At 45.0% G+C, this 12993-nt stretch overlaps 1 protein-coding gene across 4 annotated transcripts in view; it reads right to left on the reverse strand.

Moving 5' to 3' along the window:
- The window catches only part of LOC124607365 (rab11 family-interacting protein 4), a 929323-nt gene that overhangs the window by 578078 nt on the left and 338252 nt on the right, over positions 1–12993 (reverse strand). For all 4 annotated transcript variants that reach the window (XM_047139676.1, XM_047139675.1, XM_047139674.1 and 1 more), the window contains exon 3: positions 12418–12511. In XM_047139676.1, coding sequence (XP_046995632.1) covers positions 12418–12511 — 94 coding nt within the window. The remainder of the gene's footprint in view (positions 1–12417; positions 12512–12993) is intronic.

Consider the following 12993-nt stretch of genomic DNA (forward strand, 5'->3'; position numbering starts at 1 on the left):
GCATGGTCGTGGTTGTTTGTCTGCTTCTCGTCTTGGCTGGCGCCACTCGTTTCGTAAGCGTTGCTGTCCGCTAGTGGCAGCAGCGGCGGTTATCGATATGTAATAACTGTTGCTCTATCTTTGGGGCGTCGTCGTTGTTTTTTCCGTGTCGTGTGAATGTGGCAGTTCAGTTGGGGACTCAGGAGGAGCCAGGTCCGCGCAGTTTGTAGGTTTCTGCCCTCTGTTGGAGGCCAGACTGTATCCTTTAGTTGGCATGGTTGTGGTTGTTTGTCTGCTTCTCGTCTTGACTGGCGCCACTCGTTTCGTAAGCGTTGCTGTCCGCTAGTGGCAGCAGCGGCGGTTATCGATATGTAATAACTGTTGCCCTATCTTTGGGGCGTCGTCGTTGTTTTTTCCGTGTCGTGTGAATGTGGCAGTTCAGTTGGGGACTCAGGAGGAGCCAGGTCCGCGCAGTTTGTAGATTTCTGCCCTCTGTTGGAGGCCAGACTGTATCCTTTAGTTGGCATGGTTGTGGTTGTTTGTCTGCTTCTCGTCTTGACTGGCGCCACTCGTTTCGTAAGCGTTGCTGTCCGCTAGTGGCAGCAGCGGCGGTTATCGATATGTAATAACTGTTGCCCTATCTTTGGGGCGTCGTCGTTGTTCCTTCCGTGTCGTGTGAGTGTGGCAGTTTAGTTGGGGACTCAGGAGGAGCCAGGTCCGCGCAGTTTGTAGGTTTCTGCCCTCTGTTGGAGGCCAGACTGTATCCTTTAGTTGGCATGGTTGTGGTTGTTTGTCTGCTTCTCGTCTTGGCTGGCGCCACTCGTTTCGTAAGCGTTGCTGTCCGCTAGTGGCAGCAGCGGCGGTTATCGATATGTAATAACTGTTGCTCTATCTTTGGGGCGTCGTCGTTGTTTTTTCCGTGTCGTGTGAATGTGGCAGTTCAGTTGGGGACTCAGGAGGAGCCAGGTCCGCGCAGTTTGTAGGTTTCTGCCCTCTGTTGGGGGCCAGACTGTATCCTTTAGTTGGCATGGTTGTGGTTGTTTGTCTGCTTCTCGTCTTGACTGGCGCCACTCGTTTCGTAAGCGTTGCTGTCCGCTAGTGGCATCAGCGGCGGTTATCGAAATGTAGTAACTGTTGCCCTATCTTTGAGGCGAAGTCGTTCTTTTTCTGGGTCGTGTGAGTGTGGCAGTTCGGTTGGGGACTCAGGAGGAGCCAGGTCCGCGCAGTGCGGGGTCACGTCGGGACCGCTGGCGGCATGCATGGAAGGGCTGTGGTCACGAGGGTGCACGACCTCATCGTAAGCCAGATCCTGCAGCCTTTGAGTGCATTTCAATTCAAGTAGAGAAACCTCCACCATTGTGACATCTCGCGATTCTCCAGTGACTTGGGTTCGTGTTGCTGTTCGTAGTGGTACCAAGGCGCAGAGCAGCGAGTGGAGAGCTTGGGGAAAGCGGATCTGATTATCTTTCCTCTACTTCTTATTACTATTTACTGCGTTCATCTTGTTACAATTTGTTAAGTTGAACCAGCGGTAATTTTTCTTGCCTGGTGGCCGCTAACGTCCCAGTTACCTGCCCTGGGGGTTAGTGTGTGTAATGGCTGCGTACATTTCCTCTCCTTGCTGCTGCTGTGTGGTAACGCGTGTAGTTTTGACAGCTTCCTTTATTCTAGACCGGTTGGTGATTCCTCTACTGTGGTGGTAATGATTCCTTTCTCGTTGCGGGGACTCTCAACACAGTATTCTGGACGTAGTGCAGACCGCCGGTTCCGGCTTTCCGGCTTTGGCGTGTTGTTCCATCGTTGCATTTGGTTGATCGGATGTCAGGTAGCTTCAGGAAGATTATCATTAGTCATTCGTTAGACTGCCACTAGTGTGAGTTACCATCTTATCTGCCTATATCATCGCTCGCGAAAGTGTTTGTTGCCGGACCTTCTCAGAGGTCCATTCCTGGAGCACCGTCTGTGACTGCTCCTTGTGTTTTATTATTGTATTATTTATTACCATATCTTGCAATGCCTACATTAAAGGTTATGTATGTCTAGTTAATAGCCCTGGTCGCCTTCTGGAAATAAATCTAGCAGTTAAGGATTGTGTTGCAAGTTTTACCATCATCTTATTTCACCTGTTTGGCGGTCGGTTGCTTGTTTCTTTTAATTAACCTTTGCTCGTATGTGCTGTTTTTCAGCGGGTTTCTAAATTTTTATATAATTGCCGTTCCTGGCGTGTAAGCCTTCAGCCACCATAATCACAGTGGCTAGTTTTTTTAAACATTATGTGTATCTGTATTTTATGGTGATTGCTAAATTGTAACGCACTGAAAACACTATTATTTACATAGTTGTTTATTCCTTCATTAATAACGTGTGGCATTTTTTTAAAATTTATTGTTGAGTCTGGAATTACTGTTTTAAAAATAAATGCGCGTAACTGTAAAAGGCAACCAATAGTTAACTGATTTCAGGCCCATCCACAATCTTAACATAATCCTGCCTTCCCCTTGACTACCACCTGGTTTCAAGTGCAATGCAAAGTTCCTTCAGACATCCATCCATAATTTATTCGCCGAAAGCGGGCAAGCGACAATCAGTTAAAATCTCTCCCCTTCTCGGAAATATACATAATAAATGTACGATTGCGGGTTGTAGAAACATGGCTGACGACATACGGATTTTTGAGTGTGGCCGTGGATCGTGTTTGGATGGTCTAATGATAAGGCGACCGCTTGTGATAAGCGGGAAATCCGGGTTCGAGTACGGGTCCGGCACAAATTTTCATTGTCAGTCTATTCATTGTTGTAGGTATCCGCAAATGCGAATACATTTCATGTGCTTTATAACGGCTGTAGTCACTCCAGTGCCTGCTCCTTCGGACATGCATGCACGTCGGAAGAAACTATGCATCGTACCTCTCAACAACACAGGCACTGTACTATCATGGTCTGTAAATGGAGTCGACAATGATCTCCATTTCTAACGAAAAGCAAAATCTTTAGAAAGTACATACTATCCATATCTCAAGTGTGATCCCCCATCATACTTCTAGAATTTACAAGCTGATTACGGTATCGAAACAAAGTTTGGGACGGCAGACAATAAGCAGATGCATTACTTATACTGTGTGTGGTTAATACTCCGATAACTTTTTATCCACTGACATAATAAACCGCCAGTGACTTTTTAAATGTAATACGATGAGCATTTTTTGATGAAACTGGGTACCTTCTGTAACGGTGGGTACAATGAAATTTTGCGTATTTCGCAATGTACTATTCTGCAAAAACTCCGGAAAACGCTAAATGTAATTACGACATAGCCGCATTTCAATATTTTGCGAAGAACAGCGCTTTATCTGCAGTCATGGTCTGCGTTTTTAATCAGTAGCAGAGATATTTTTACGAACATTTTCACTCGAAGAGACAAGTGATATAACGTTTTTATGAAGTATGGAATGTTTCTTAAACAAGGTAAATCCTATTAAAAAGGAAAGCCATTGTTTCTAGAATATCTAAGAACATAATAGCTGGGCGTATTAACAGCATAGAGACGTATTTGTGTCTTTGCGTTTTATCAGTAGTTGAAAACATTGTTTCACTATTTGGAGCAGTTTGTTCGCAAAGCGCGACCCTGCCGATTAGTTAAAATCTACGTACTTCGTCCGTTGTGGACTGTTTGTTGAGAGCTGCATGTGATCAAATAATACACAAATAACATCTCTTTCATGATGTCACTATTTCTTTTAAGTTCACTGAGACAATCGATGATGATGACAACAGCATTCGATGGATTTATTTCTATTTAATTGTGGTTTCTATCTGCCATGTATCTATTTTTATCAGACAGAGTTGCGACAAGAAGGTTGTGTTGTCTTGCACTAATGGTGGAAACATTGGCGTTTATTACAGCACTGAAAAGTGTTTTATAGATTTCTGCAGGTGTGTCGCCCCACGAAGCATGGTAATTGTCTTGGTGGGATGACTTGAATGCTTCATCAATAGTAAAGAGAACGAATTTGAAGACTATGTAATAGGAGTAGAAGGATAAGTAGATGAAGTTGAGATGGTAGCTACCATACTGAAAGAACCATCTGATATAACGCTAAAAGAACACAAACGACCGTCCAATCCACCTCCCATGGAAGACAAATGAGACAAGCGAAATACCCTCAAACATCGAGAAGCATGTAATACATTTACAGAGAAGGTAATCGCTGAGTGGTGCGAATATTACCGAACTTTCAGTTTAGTAAATCATGATTGTAATTTATTGACCCATTTTATTTACCAAAGAATCGAACAACTAGGCAATCCGACCTCGGGGAAGAACAATCTGGTTCCGGAGAAATGTGAGGAAACACAGGCAGTACAGGCCTTACGACTTGTCTTAAAAGACAAACTGAAGAAAGGAAAAGAGACGTTCATAGCATTTGCAGATTTGCAGAAAGTGTTTGACAGTATTGGCTGCAAAACATTCTTTGAAATTATGAATGTATGAGAGATAAAACACAGGAAGCCAAATGTTAAACTGCAGAACAGCAGGATATGAACGGGAGACAGTATTTGAGAAGTATCCGCCGAACTATTCAGAGTCTGCATTGCGCAAGCCGTAAAGGAAATAAGGAGAGATTAAAGTTCAGGGAGAAAAAATAAAAACCTGGAGGTTTGCCAATGATACTGCGATCCTGTCAAAGACGACAAATGAGTTGGAAAATTAGTTGAAAGGATTCGGTACTGTCCTGAAAGAAGGTTACAATGTAATTAAATCGAGCGACGCTGACCGAATTCGATTAGGAAATGAGACATTAAAAGTAGATGATTAGTTCTGCTACTTGGACAGCAAAATAACCGATGATGGCCTAAGTAGAATGATATACAATGCAGACTGGTAACAGCAAGAAACTCGTTGCTGGGAAAGAGGAATTTATTAACATCGAATATCAATTTCAGTATTACGAACTCTTGTCTTACGGCATTTCTCTGGATTGTGGGTTGTACGAATGTGCAATGTGGAGAGGTACTGAACCGAACTGAAGGAAAAAAAATAAACTCATTCAAGAACTCGGCTGATACGACACATCCTGAAGCGTCAATAAGTGATCAGTTTGGTAGCTGGGTGAAGTGTGGTCTGAACGCAACAGGCAGATTCAAGTAGACATAGATTGCAGTAGTTCATAGGTGATGGGCCTTGCACAGGACAAAGTAGCGTGGAGCAGTACCGAAGCAGTCTTCAACTTAAGACTACAGGTTCAGCACAGTGTGGTGATTAATTGTTGCTCACGGAGCTGACTGAAGTGGTTTTACTATAATGGCACTTTAGAATCAGGTACGGCAGTCTTGCTGTAACCTATGAGAGGCCTGTGGCGGCTTTCAGAGCGGGAGTCCCACTTCTCATGAACTCGGCAAGTAGTTCACGAAATGTCGCTTCACAGAGGAGCGAAAGCTGCGGTGATGTCAGGCAGCGGGCATGAAATGCGCATCTCACTGGCGTGAAACTGGGTGTATTGGCTGCTGCTACCTGCTGCTGCGCACTGGGACCGCTTCTTCTGGGGAAACTGTGGGAGTCTGCGTCTGGCGCGTGGAAAGCTGTGGTCCGAACTGTGAGGTGCTCCACTGCACCGTCCGAGCTGATACCAGGGAGTCCTTTGTGTCCTCTGGATGCTGTGCCACTTACGTTTGAAATGTCGAGATGTTTACCCGTCTGCTACTATAGTCGCTCTGAATTGTTGTCGTTACTGAAAAGTCCTCCCCCCATGAACCATGGACCTTGCCGTTGGTGGGGAGGCTTGCGTGCCTCAGCGATACAGATAGCCGTACCGTAGGTACAACCACAACGGAGGGGTATCTGTTGAGAGGCCATACAAACGTGTGGTTCCTGAAGAGGGGCAGCAGCCTTTTCAGTAGTTGAAAGGGCAGCAGTCTGGATGATTGACTGATCTGGCCTTGTAACAATAACCAAAATGGCCTTGCTGTGCTGGTACTGCGAACGGCTGAAAGCAAGGGGAAACTACGGCCGTAATTTTTCCCGAGGGCATGCAGCTTTACTGTATGGTTAAATGATGATGGCGTCCTCTTGGGTAAAATATTCCGGAGGTAAAATAGTCCCCCATTCGGATCTCCGGGCGGGGACTACTCAAGAGGATGTCGTTATCAGGAGAAAGAAAACTGGCGTTCTACGGATCGGAGCGCGGAATGTCAGGTCCCTTAATCGGGCAGGTAGGTTAGAAAATTTGAAAAGGGAAATGGATAGGTTAAAGTTAGATATAGTGGGAATTAGTGAAGTTCGGTGGCAGGAGGAACAAGACTTCTGGTCAGGTGACTACAGGGTTATAAACACAAAGTCAAATAGGAGTAATGCAGGAGTAGGTTTAATAATGAATAGGAAAATAGGAACGCGGGTAAGCTACTACAAACAGCTTAGTGAACGCATTATTGTGGCCAAGATAGATACGAAGCCCACACCTACTACAGTAGTACAAGTTTATATGCCAACTAGCTCTGCAGATGACGAAGAAATTGAAGAAATGTATGATGAAATAAAAGAAATTATTCAGATAGTGAAGGGAGACGAAAATTTAATAGTCATGGGTGACTGGAATTCGAGTGTAGGAAAAGGGAGAGAAGGAAACGTAGTAGGTGAATATGGATTGGGGCTAAGAAATGAAAGAGGAAGCCGCCTGGTAGAATTTTGCACAGAGCACAACTTAATCATAGCTAACACTTGGTTTAAGAATCATGATAGAAGGTTGTATACATGGAAGAACCCTGGAGATACTAAAAGGTATCAGATAGATTATATAATGGTAAGACAGAGATTTAGGAACCAGGTTTTAAATTGTAAGACATTTCCAGGGGCAGATGCGGACTATGACCACAATCTATTGGTTATGACCTGTAGATTAAAACTGAAGAAACTGCAAAAAGGTGGGAATTTAAGGAGATGGGACCTGGATAAACTGAAAGAACCAGAGGTTGTACAGAGTTTCAGGGAGAGCATAAGGGAACAATTGACAGGAATGGGGGAAAGAAATACAGTAGAAGAAGAATGGGTAGCTTTGAGGGATGAAGTAGTGAAGGCAGCAGAGGATCAAGTAGGTAAAAAGACGAGGGCTAGTAGAAATCCTTGGGTAACAGAAGAAATATTCAATTTAATTGATGAAAGGAGAAAATATAAAAATGCAGTAAATGAAGCAGGCAAAAAGGAATACAAACGTCTCAAAAATGAGATCGACAGGAAGTGCAAAATGGCTAAGCAGGGATGGCTAGAGGACAAATGTAAGGATGTAGAGGCTTATCTCACTAGGGGTAAGATAGATACTGCCTACAGGAAAATTAAAGAGACCTTTGGAGATAAGAGAACCACTTGTATGAACATCAAGAGCTCAGATGGAAACCCAGTTCTAAGCAAAGAAGGGAAAGCAGAAAGGTGGAAGGAGTATATAGAGGGTCTATACTAGGGCGATGTACTGGAGGACAATATTATGGAAATGGAAGAGGATGTAGATGAAGATGAAATGGGAGATACGATACTGCGTGAAGAGTTTGACAGAGCACTGAAAGACCTGAGTCGAAACAAGGCCCCCGGAGTAGACAACATTCCATTGGAACTACTGACGGCCTTGGGAGAGCCAGTCCTGACAAAACTCTACCATCTGGTGAGCAAGATGTATGAAACAAGCGAAATACCCTCAGACTTCAAGAAGAATATAATAATTCCAATCCCAAAGAAAGTAGATGTTGACAGATGTGAGAATTACCGAACAATCAGTTTAATAAGTCACAGCTGCAAAATACTAACACGAATTCTTTACAGACGAATGGAAAAACTAGTAGAAGCCGACCTCGGGGAAGATCAGTTTGGATTCCGTAGAAATACTGGAACACGTGAGGCAATACTGACCTTACGACTTTTCTTAGAAGAAAGATTAAGGAAAGGCAAACCTACGTTTCTAGCATTTGTAGACTTAGAGAAAGCTTTTGACAATGTTGACTGGAATACTCTCTTTCAAATTGTAAAGGTGGCAGGGGTAAAATACAGGGAGCGAAAGGCTATTTACAATTTGTACAGAAACCAGATGGCAGTTATAAGAATCGAGGGACATGAAAGGGAAGCAGTGGTTGGGAAGGGAGTAAGACAGGGATGTAGCCTCTCCCCGATGTTATTCAATCTGTATATTGAGCAAGCAGTAAAGGAAACAAAAGAAAAATTCGGAGTAGGTATTAAAATCCATGGAGAAGAAATAAAAACTTTGAGGTTCGCAGATGACATTGTAATTCTGTCAGAGACAGCAAAGGACTTGGAAGAGCAGTTGAACGGAATGGATGATGTCTTGAAGGAGGATATAAGATGAACATCAACAAAAGCAAAACGAGGATAATGGAATGTAGTCGAATTAAGTCGGGTGATGTTGAGGGTATTAGATTAGGAAATGAGACACTTAAAGTAGTAAAGGGGTTTTGCTATTTGGGGAGCAAAATAACTGATGATGGTCGAAGTAGAGAGGATATAAAATGTAGACTGGCAATGGCAAGGAAAGCGTTTCTGAAGAAGTGAAATTTGTTAACATCGAGTATTGATTTAAGTGTCAGGAAGTCATTTCTGAAAGTATTTGTATGGAGTATAGCCATGTACGGAAGTGAAACATGGACGGTAAGTAGTTTGGACAAGAAGAGAATAGAAGCTTTCGAAATGAGGTGCTACAGAAGAATGCTGAAGATTAGATGGGTAGATCACATAACTAATGAGGAGGTACTGAATAGAATTGGGGAGAAGAGGAGTTTGTGGCACAACTTGACCAGAAGAAGGGATCGGTTGGTAGTACATGTTCTGAGGCATCAAGGGATCACCAATTTAGTATTGGAGGGCAGCGTGGAGGGTAAAAATCGTAGGGGGAGACCAAGAGATGAATGCACTAAGCAGATTCAGAAGGATGTAGGTCGCTGTAGGTACTGGGAGATGAAGAAGCTTGCACAGGATAGAGTAGCATGGAGAGCTGCATCAAACTAGTCTCAGGACTGAAGACCACAACAACAACAACTGAAAAGTCACTGTTTAGTACTGAGATTGTCACCGCTCAGGTAGCGTCGTATTATTTCCTGGTAGTACCTGTATGCTCCAAGTCTTAGCTGCTGTGGACACTAGAGCCGATTTCCGGTATCCGGTGAACAGAGACTTTCGTCCCGTCTAGAGATGACGTGCCAACAACATCACGTGTAGCTCTTCTGAGGTCGTCTGCTTGGTGCTCTTTTATGAGTGTAGGACTATTCACAATCCGAACGATCAATTTGTCTCTCGTGCTTACTTTTTCTTCGTGGACTTTGCCTTTCAACCATCCCCACAGGCAAAGGGGTAAAGTCCGGGACCTTCTTAGGCAAGAAACGTGACCATATCTGCTAATCCATCTTGTGGGTAATGTTTGAATTAGATGACGTGTCACCTGACGACTAAACTGTACAGAGGTCCCGTCATGCAGGAATAACATGCCCTACCTTATAGCGAAGGAACCTCTTCCAATAAGACCCTGGTAAGTCTATGCTTACACTGTACACAAGAACTGGCCAACAAATCACAACCACAGCTGAAAAATCCAATCATTTTAACTGAAGCACAACTCAGATGATAAAATAGCAATTGATAAACAAATCCACAGCAACCAGAGTACCAATACGCGTAACCTGAACTTATTCCTGTAACAATCTGTTTCTGTCAAACCAATATGGAATGTTTTATTCGAATTGGTCTACACTACAACTGAGCCGTGTTGCGGCGCGCGTTGGTGCCGCTGGTAGGTTGCCATCGAGTAATAGGGAGAATGGCGTCTTGTTTTCTTCTTGTGTTTACTGGCGCTGCTACGTTTGCTAGCGTTGTCTGTCCGTGAGTGGCAGCAGCAGTGGTTATCTATATCTAGTACAGTGACTCAATCTTTGGAAGGACGTCAATTGTTTTCCAGGTCGGAGTGTATCGGGGAATTGGATTGGGACGGAGTACCGGTGAGGCCCGGCAGGGCGAGGACATGCAAGGTGCGCTGGCAGCATGCAGGCACTGCCGGATCGAGAGGCTGTAGTTGCGAAGGCCACAACCTCATTGTACACCGGATCCAGGACGTCTGAGTTGAGTAAACTTTAACCCAGTAGTGAAACCTCCCCTATTTTGAGATCACGCCGTTTGTTCGGCCTTGCTGCTCGCAGGGTCGCTGAGACGAAGAGCAATGAGTGGAGTGTTTGGAGTAGCCGAAATTAATTAGCCGTCCTCCACTTCTTATTATTAATCATTGAATTCCTTGTGTTGTTATTGGTGAAGTTCAACCAGCGGTATTTTTCTGCCTGGTGGCCGCTAACGCCTCAGTTACCTGCCCTGGAGATTAGCGTATTTGCGCGGCAGTGTACCTTTCCTAGCGTTGCCACTGCTGTCCAGTAAGGCGTGTAGTTCGACAGCCTCTTTGACTGTGATTCGGATATTTTGTTTCTCTTGGTGTGGTGTCACCGCCAGACACCACACTTGCTAGGTGGTAGCCTTTAAATCGGCCGCGGTCCGTTAGTATACGTCGGACCCGCGTGTCGCCACTATCAGTGATTGCAGACCGAGCGCCGCCACACGGCAGGTCTAGTCTAGAGAGACTTCCTAGCACTCGCCCCAGTGGTACAACGGACTTTGCTAGCGATGGTTCACTGACAAAATACGCTCTCATTTGGAGAGACGATAGTTAGCATAGCCTTCAGCTACGTCATTTGCTACGAACTAGCAAGGTGCCATTACCAGTTACTATTGATACTGAATCATGTACAGTCAAGAGCGACGTTCACCATTAATGGATTAAAGTTAAGTACTCCACCAGCTACGTCCGTTTTTTCTAAATTCTAATTTTCTTGACCTGTTCCAGACCTCACGCCAGCCTGCGTGAGCTAAAACGCGTGCCTTTCGGCTCCTCTTGTAACACGGTGTTGGCTCTCCTGCCAACCACAACACTTGGACTACCTTGGTCATAGTGGTTCCTTCTGGTTCCTTTGAACCAATTAGCTGCGGGTAAGGCATATATCAGCGAGATTCATTGGAAGAATTCTCAGGAAATGTAGGTAGCTGACAGAAGAGGCAGCTTAAGGGCACGGCCAACTTCCTTCCCCGTCCTTCCCTAATCCGATGAGACCGATGACCTCGCTGTCTGGTCTCCTTCCCCAAAGACAACAACAACAACAACAACAAGAGGCAGCTTACAAAATCCGCATTCGACCAGTACTTGAATATTGCTCGTCAGTATGGGATTCCTAGCAGATAGGGTCTACAGGGGAAAAAGAGAAGATTCAAACAAGACCAACACATTTCGTCGCAGGTTCATTTAGAATGCAGTCGCTGCAGTAGAGGCATTCTGCGTCACGGCATAGTCTACTGTTAAAATTCCGAGTGTGTACATTCCTAGAAGAGTCAACAAATATATTGCTTCCACATCTCGTGAAAAAACCATGAAAACAGAATTAGATTCGAGCACACACGGCGGCTTATCGGCAATCTTTCTTCCCGCGAACCATTCGCCCTAACTGCAACAAGAAAGGGGAAGTGAAAGTGGTACAGAGGGTAGCCTTCGCCACACACTGCAGCATGACTTATGGAATATACACGTAGATAAGGACGTAAGAGTTGAGCGGGCCAATGCCGTCCACTGTTCCAGACAAAATAAGAGGGTCACTCCAACATCATTTTTCACCAGAGACGAAGAGGCACTCAATGGAGTGGCATCATGCAAATTCACCTTCTGCTGGAAAAATTATGGCTACGGTGTTTTTCGATTCCGAAGGACTCTTGGTTGTGGACATCATGCCAAGTGAAACCACCATAAATTGTGATGCATATGTGACGACACTGAAGAAACTTCAAGCTCGACTGAGTCGTGTTCGACCACATCGGCAAAAGCAGGATTTTTCGCTGTTGCACAACAATTCAGGGCCACATGTCAGTCAAAAAACCACGGAAGCAATCACAAAACTCGGAAGGACAACACTGAAACACCCACCTGACAGTCCTGACCTGGCTCCATGTGACTATCATCTCTTTGTGAAACTGAAAGACTCTCTTCGTGGAACAAGGTTTGAAGATGATGACTCCCTTGTGCATGCTGCCAAACAGTGGCTCCAACAGGTTGGTCCAGAATTTTACCGTGTGGGTATACAGGCGCTGGTTCAAAGATGGCGTAAGGCAGTTGAGAGGGATGGAAATTATGTGGAGAAATCTTGTTCCTAAAGGATGCATCTACACACTGGACAACTTTCAAATATGTAGAATAAAAGATGGATTTTTTTTTAAAAAAAAGTGTGCATTTCTTTTGGAGTAACCTTCATCGTAAATAAAAGTGGTGTATCGTGTGTGTGTGTGTGTGTGTGTTTGTTTATTTTTTTACTCTGATTGTAGGAACTCGTATACAAGGCAGGAGCAGCTTGGAGCAGGAGTACGTACCTGCTAGCAGCGCGGAGACTCCGGCGCAGAAGTCCCGGAAGCCGAGTAGGCCGCGTCCCGCCGGGTCCAGCTGCCGCAGGGCGCGCTCCACCTCCTGTGGAAGACGAGAGAACGCACAAGGTCAGCACACACAGCACTATACTCCACTCCACTGCATACACACAGCTGCCGCCTTACTGCAGCAGCTGTGACCGCTTCTCAGCTCAGAGGGAGGCAATAGTCTCCCCAGCTGTTCCACACATCTGCACTGATGAGTCAAAACATTATCAGAGCCGGCCTGGGTGACCGAGCGGTTGTAGGCGCTACAGTCTGGAACCTGCTACGGTAGCAGGTCCGAATCCTGCCTCGGGCATGGATGTGTGTGATGTCCTTAAGTTAGTTAGGTTTAAGTAGTTCTAAGTTTGAGAGGTGGCATGAGCCCCCTCTCATATTTCTATCTTACTCTGAGTAATTCGTTCCTCTCTAATTGCATGCGGTCGTGGGGGCGGGAATGTTCTGTGTTCGGCTTGTACAGGTGCTCTTGAGAGGGTCGGCTCTCGGCTTTCGGTCAGAGTAGGTTACAAGACTGAGTTCTCG

This window comes from Schistocerca americana, chromosome 3, assembly GCF_021461395.2.
Source record: "Schistocerca americana isolate TAMUIC-IGC-003095 chromosome 3, iqSchAmer2.1, whole genome shotgun sequence".
Classification (NCBI taxonomy): Eukaryota; Metazoa; Arthropoda; class Insecta; order Orthoptera; family Acrididae; genus Schistocerca; species Schistocerca americana.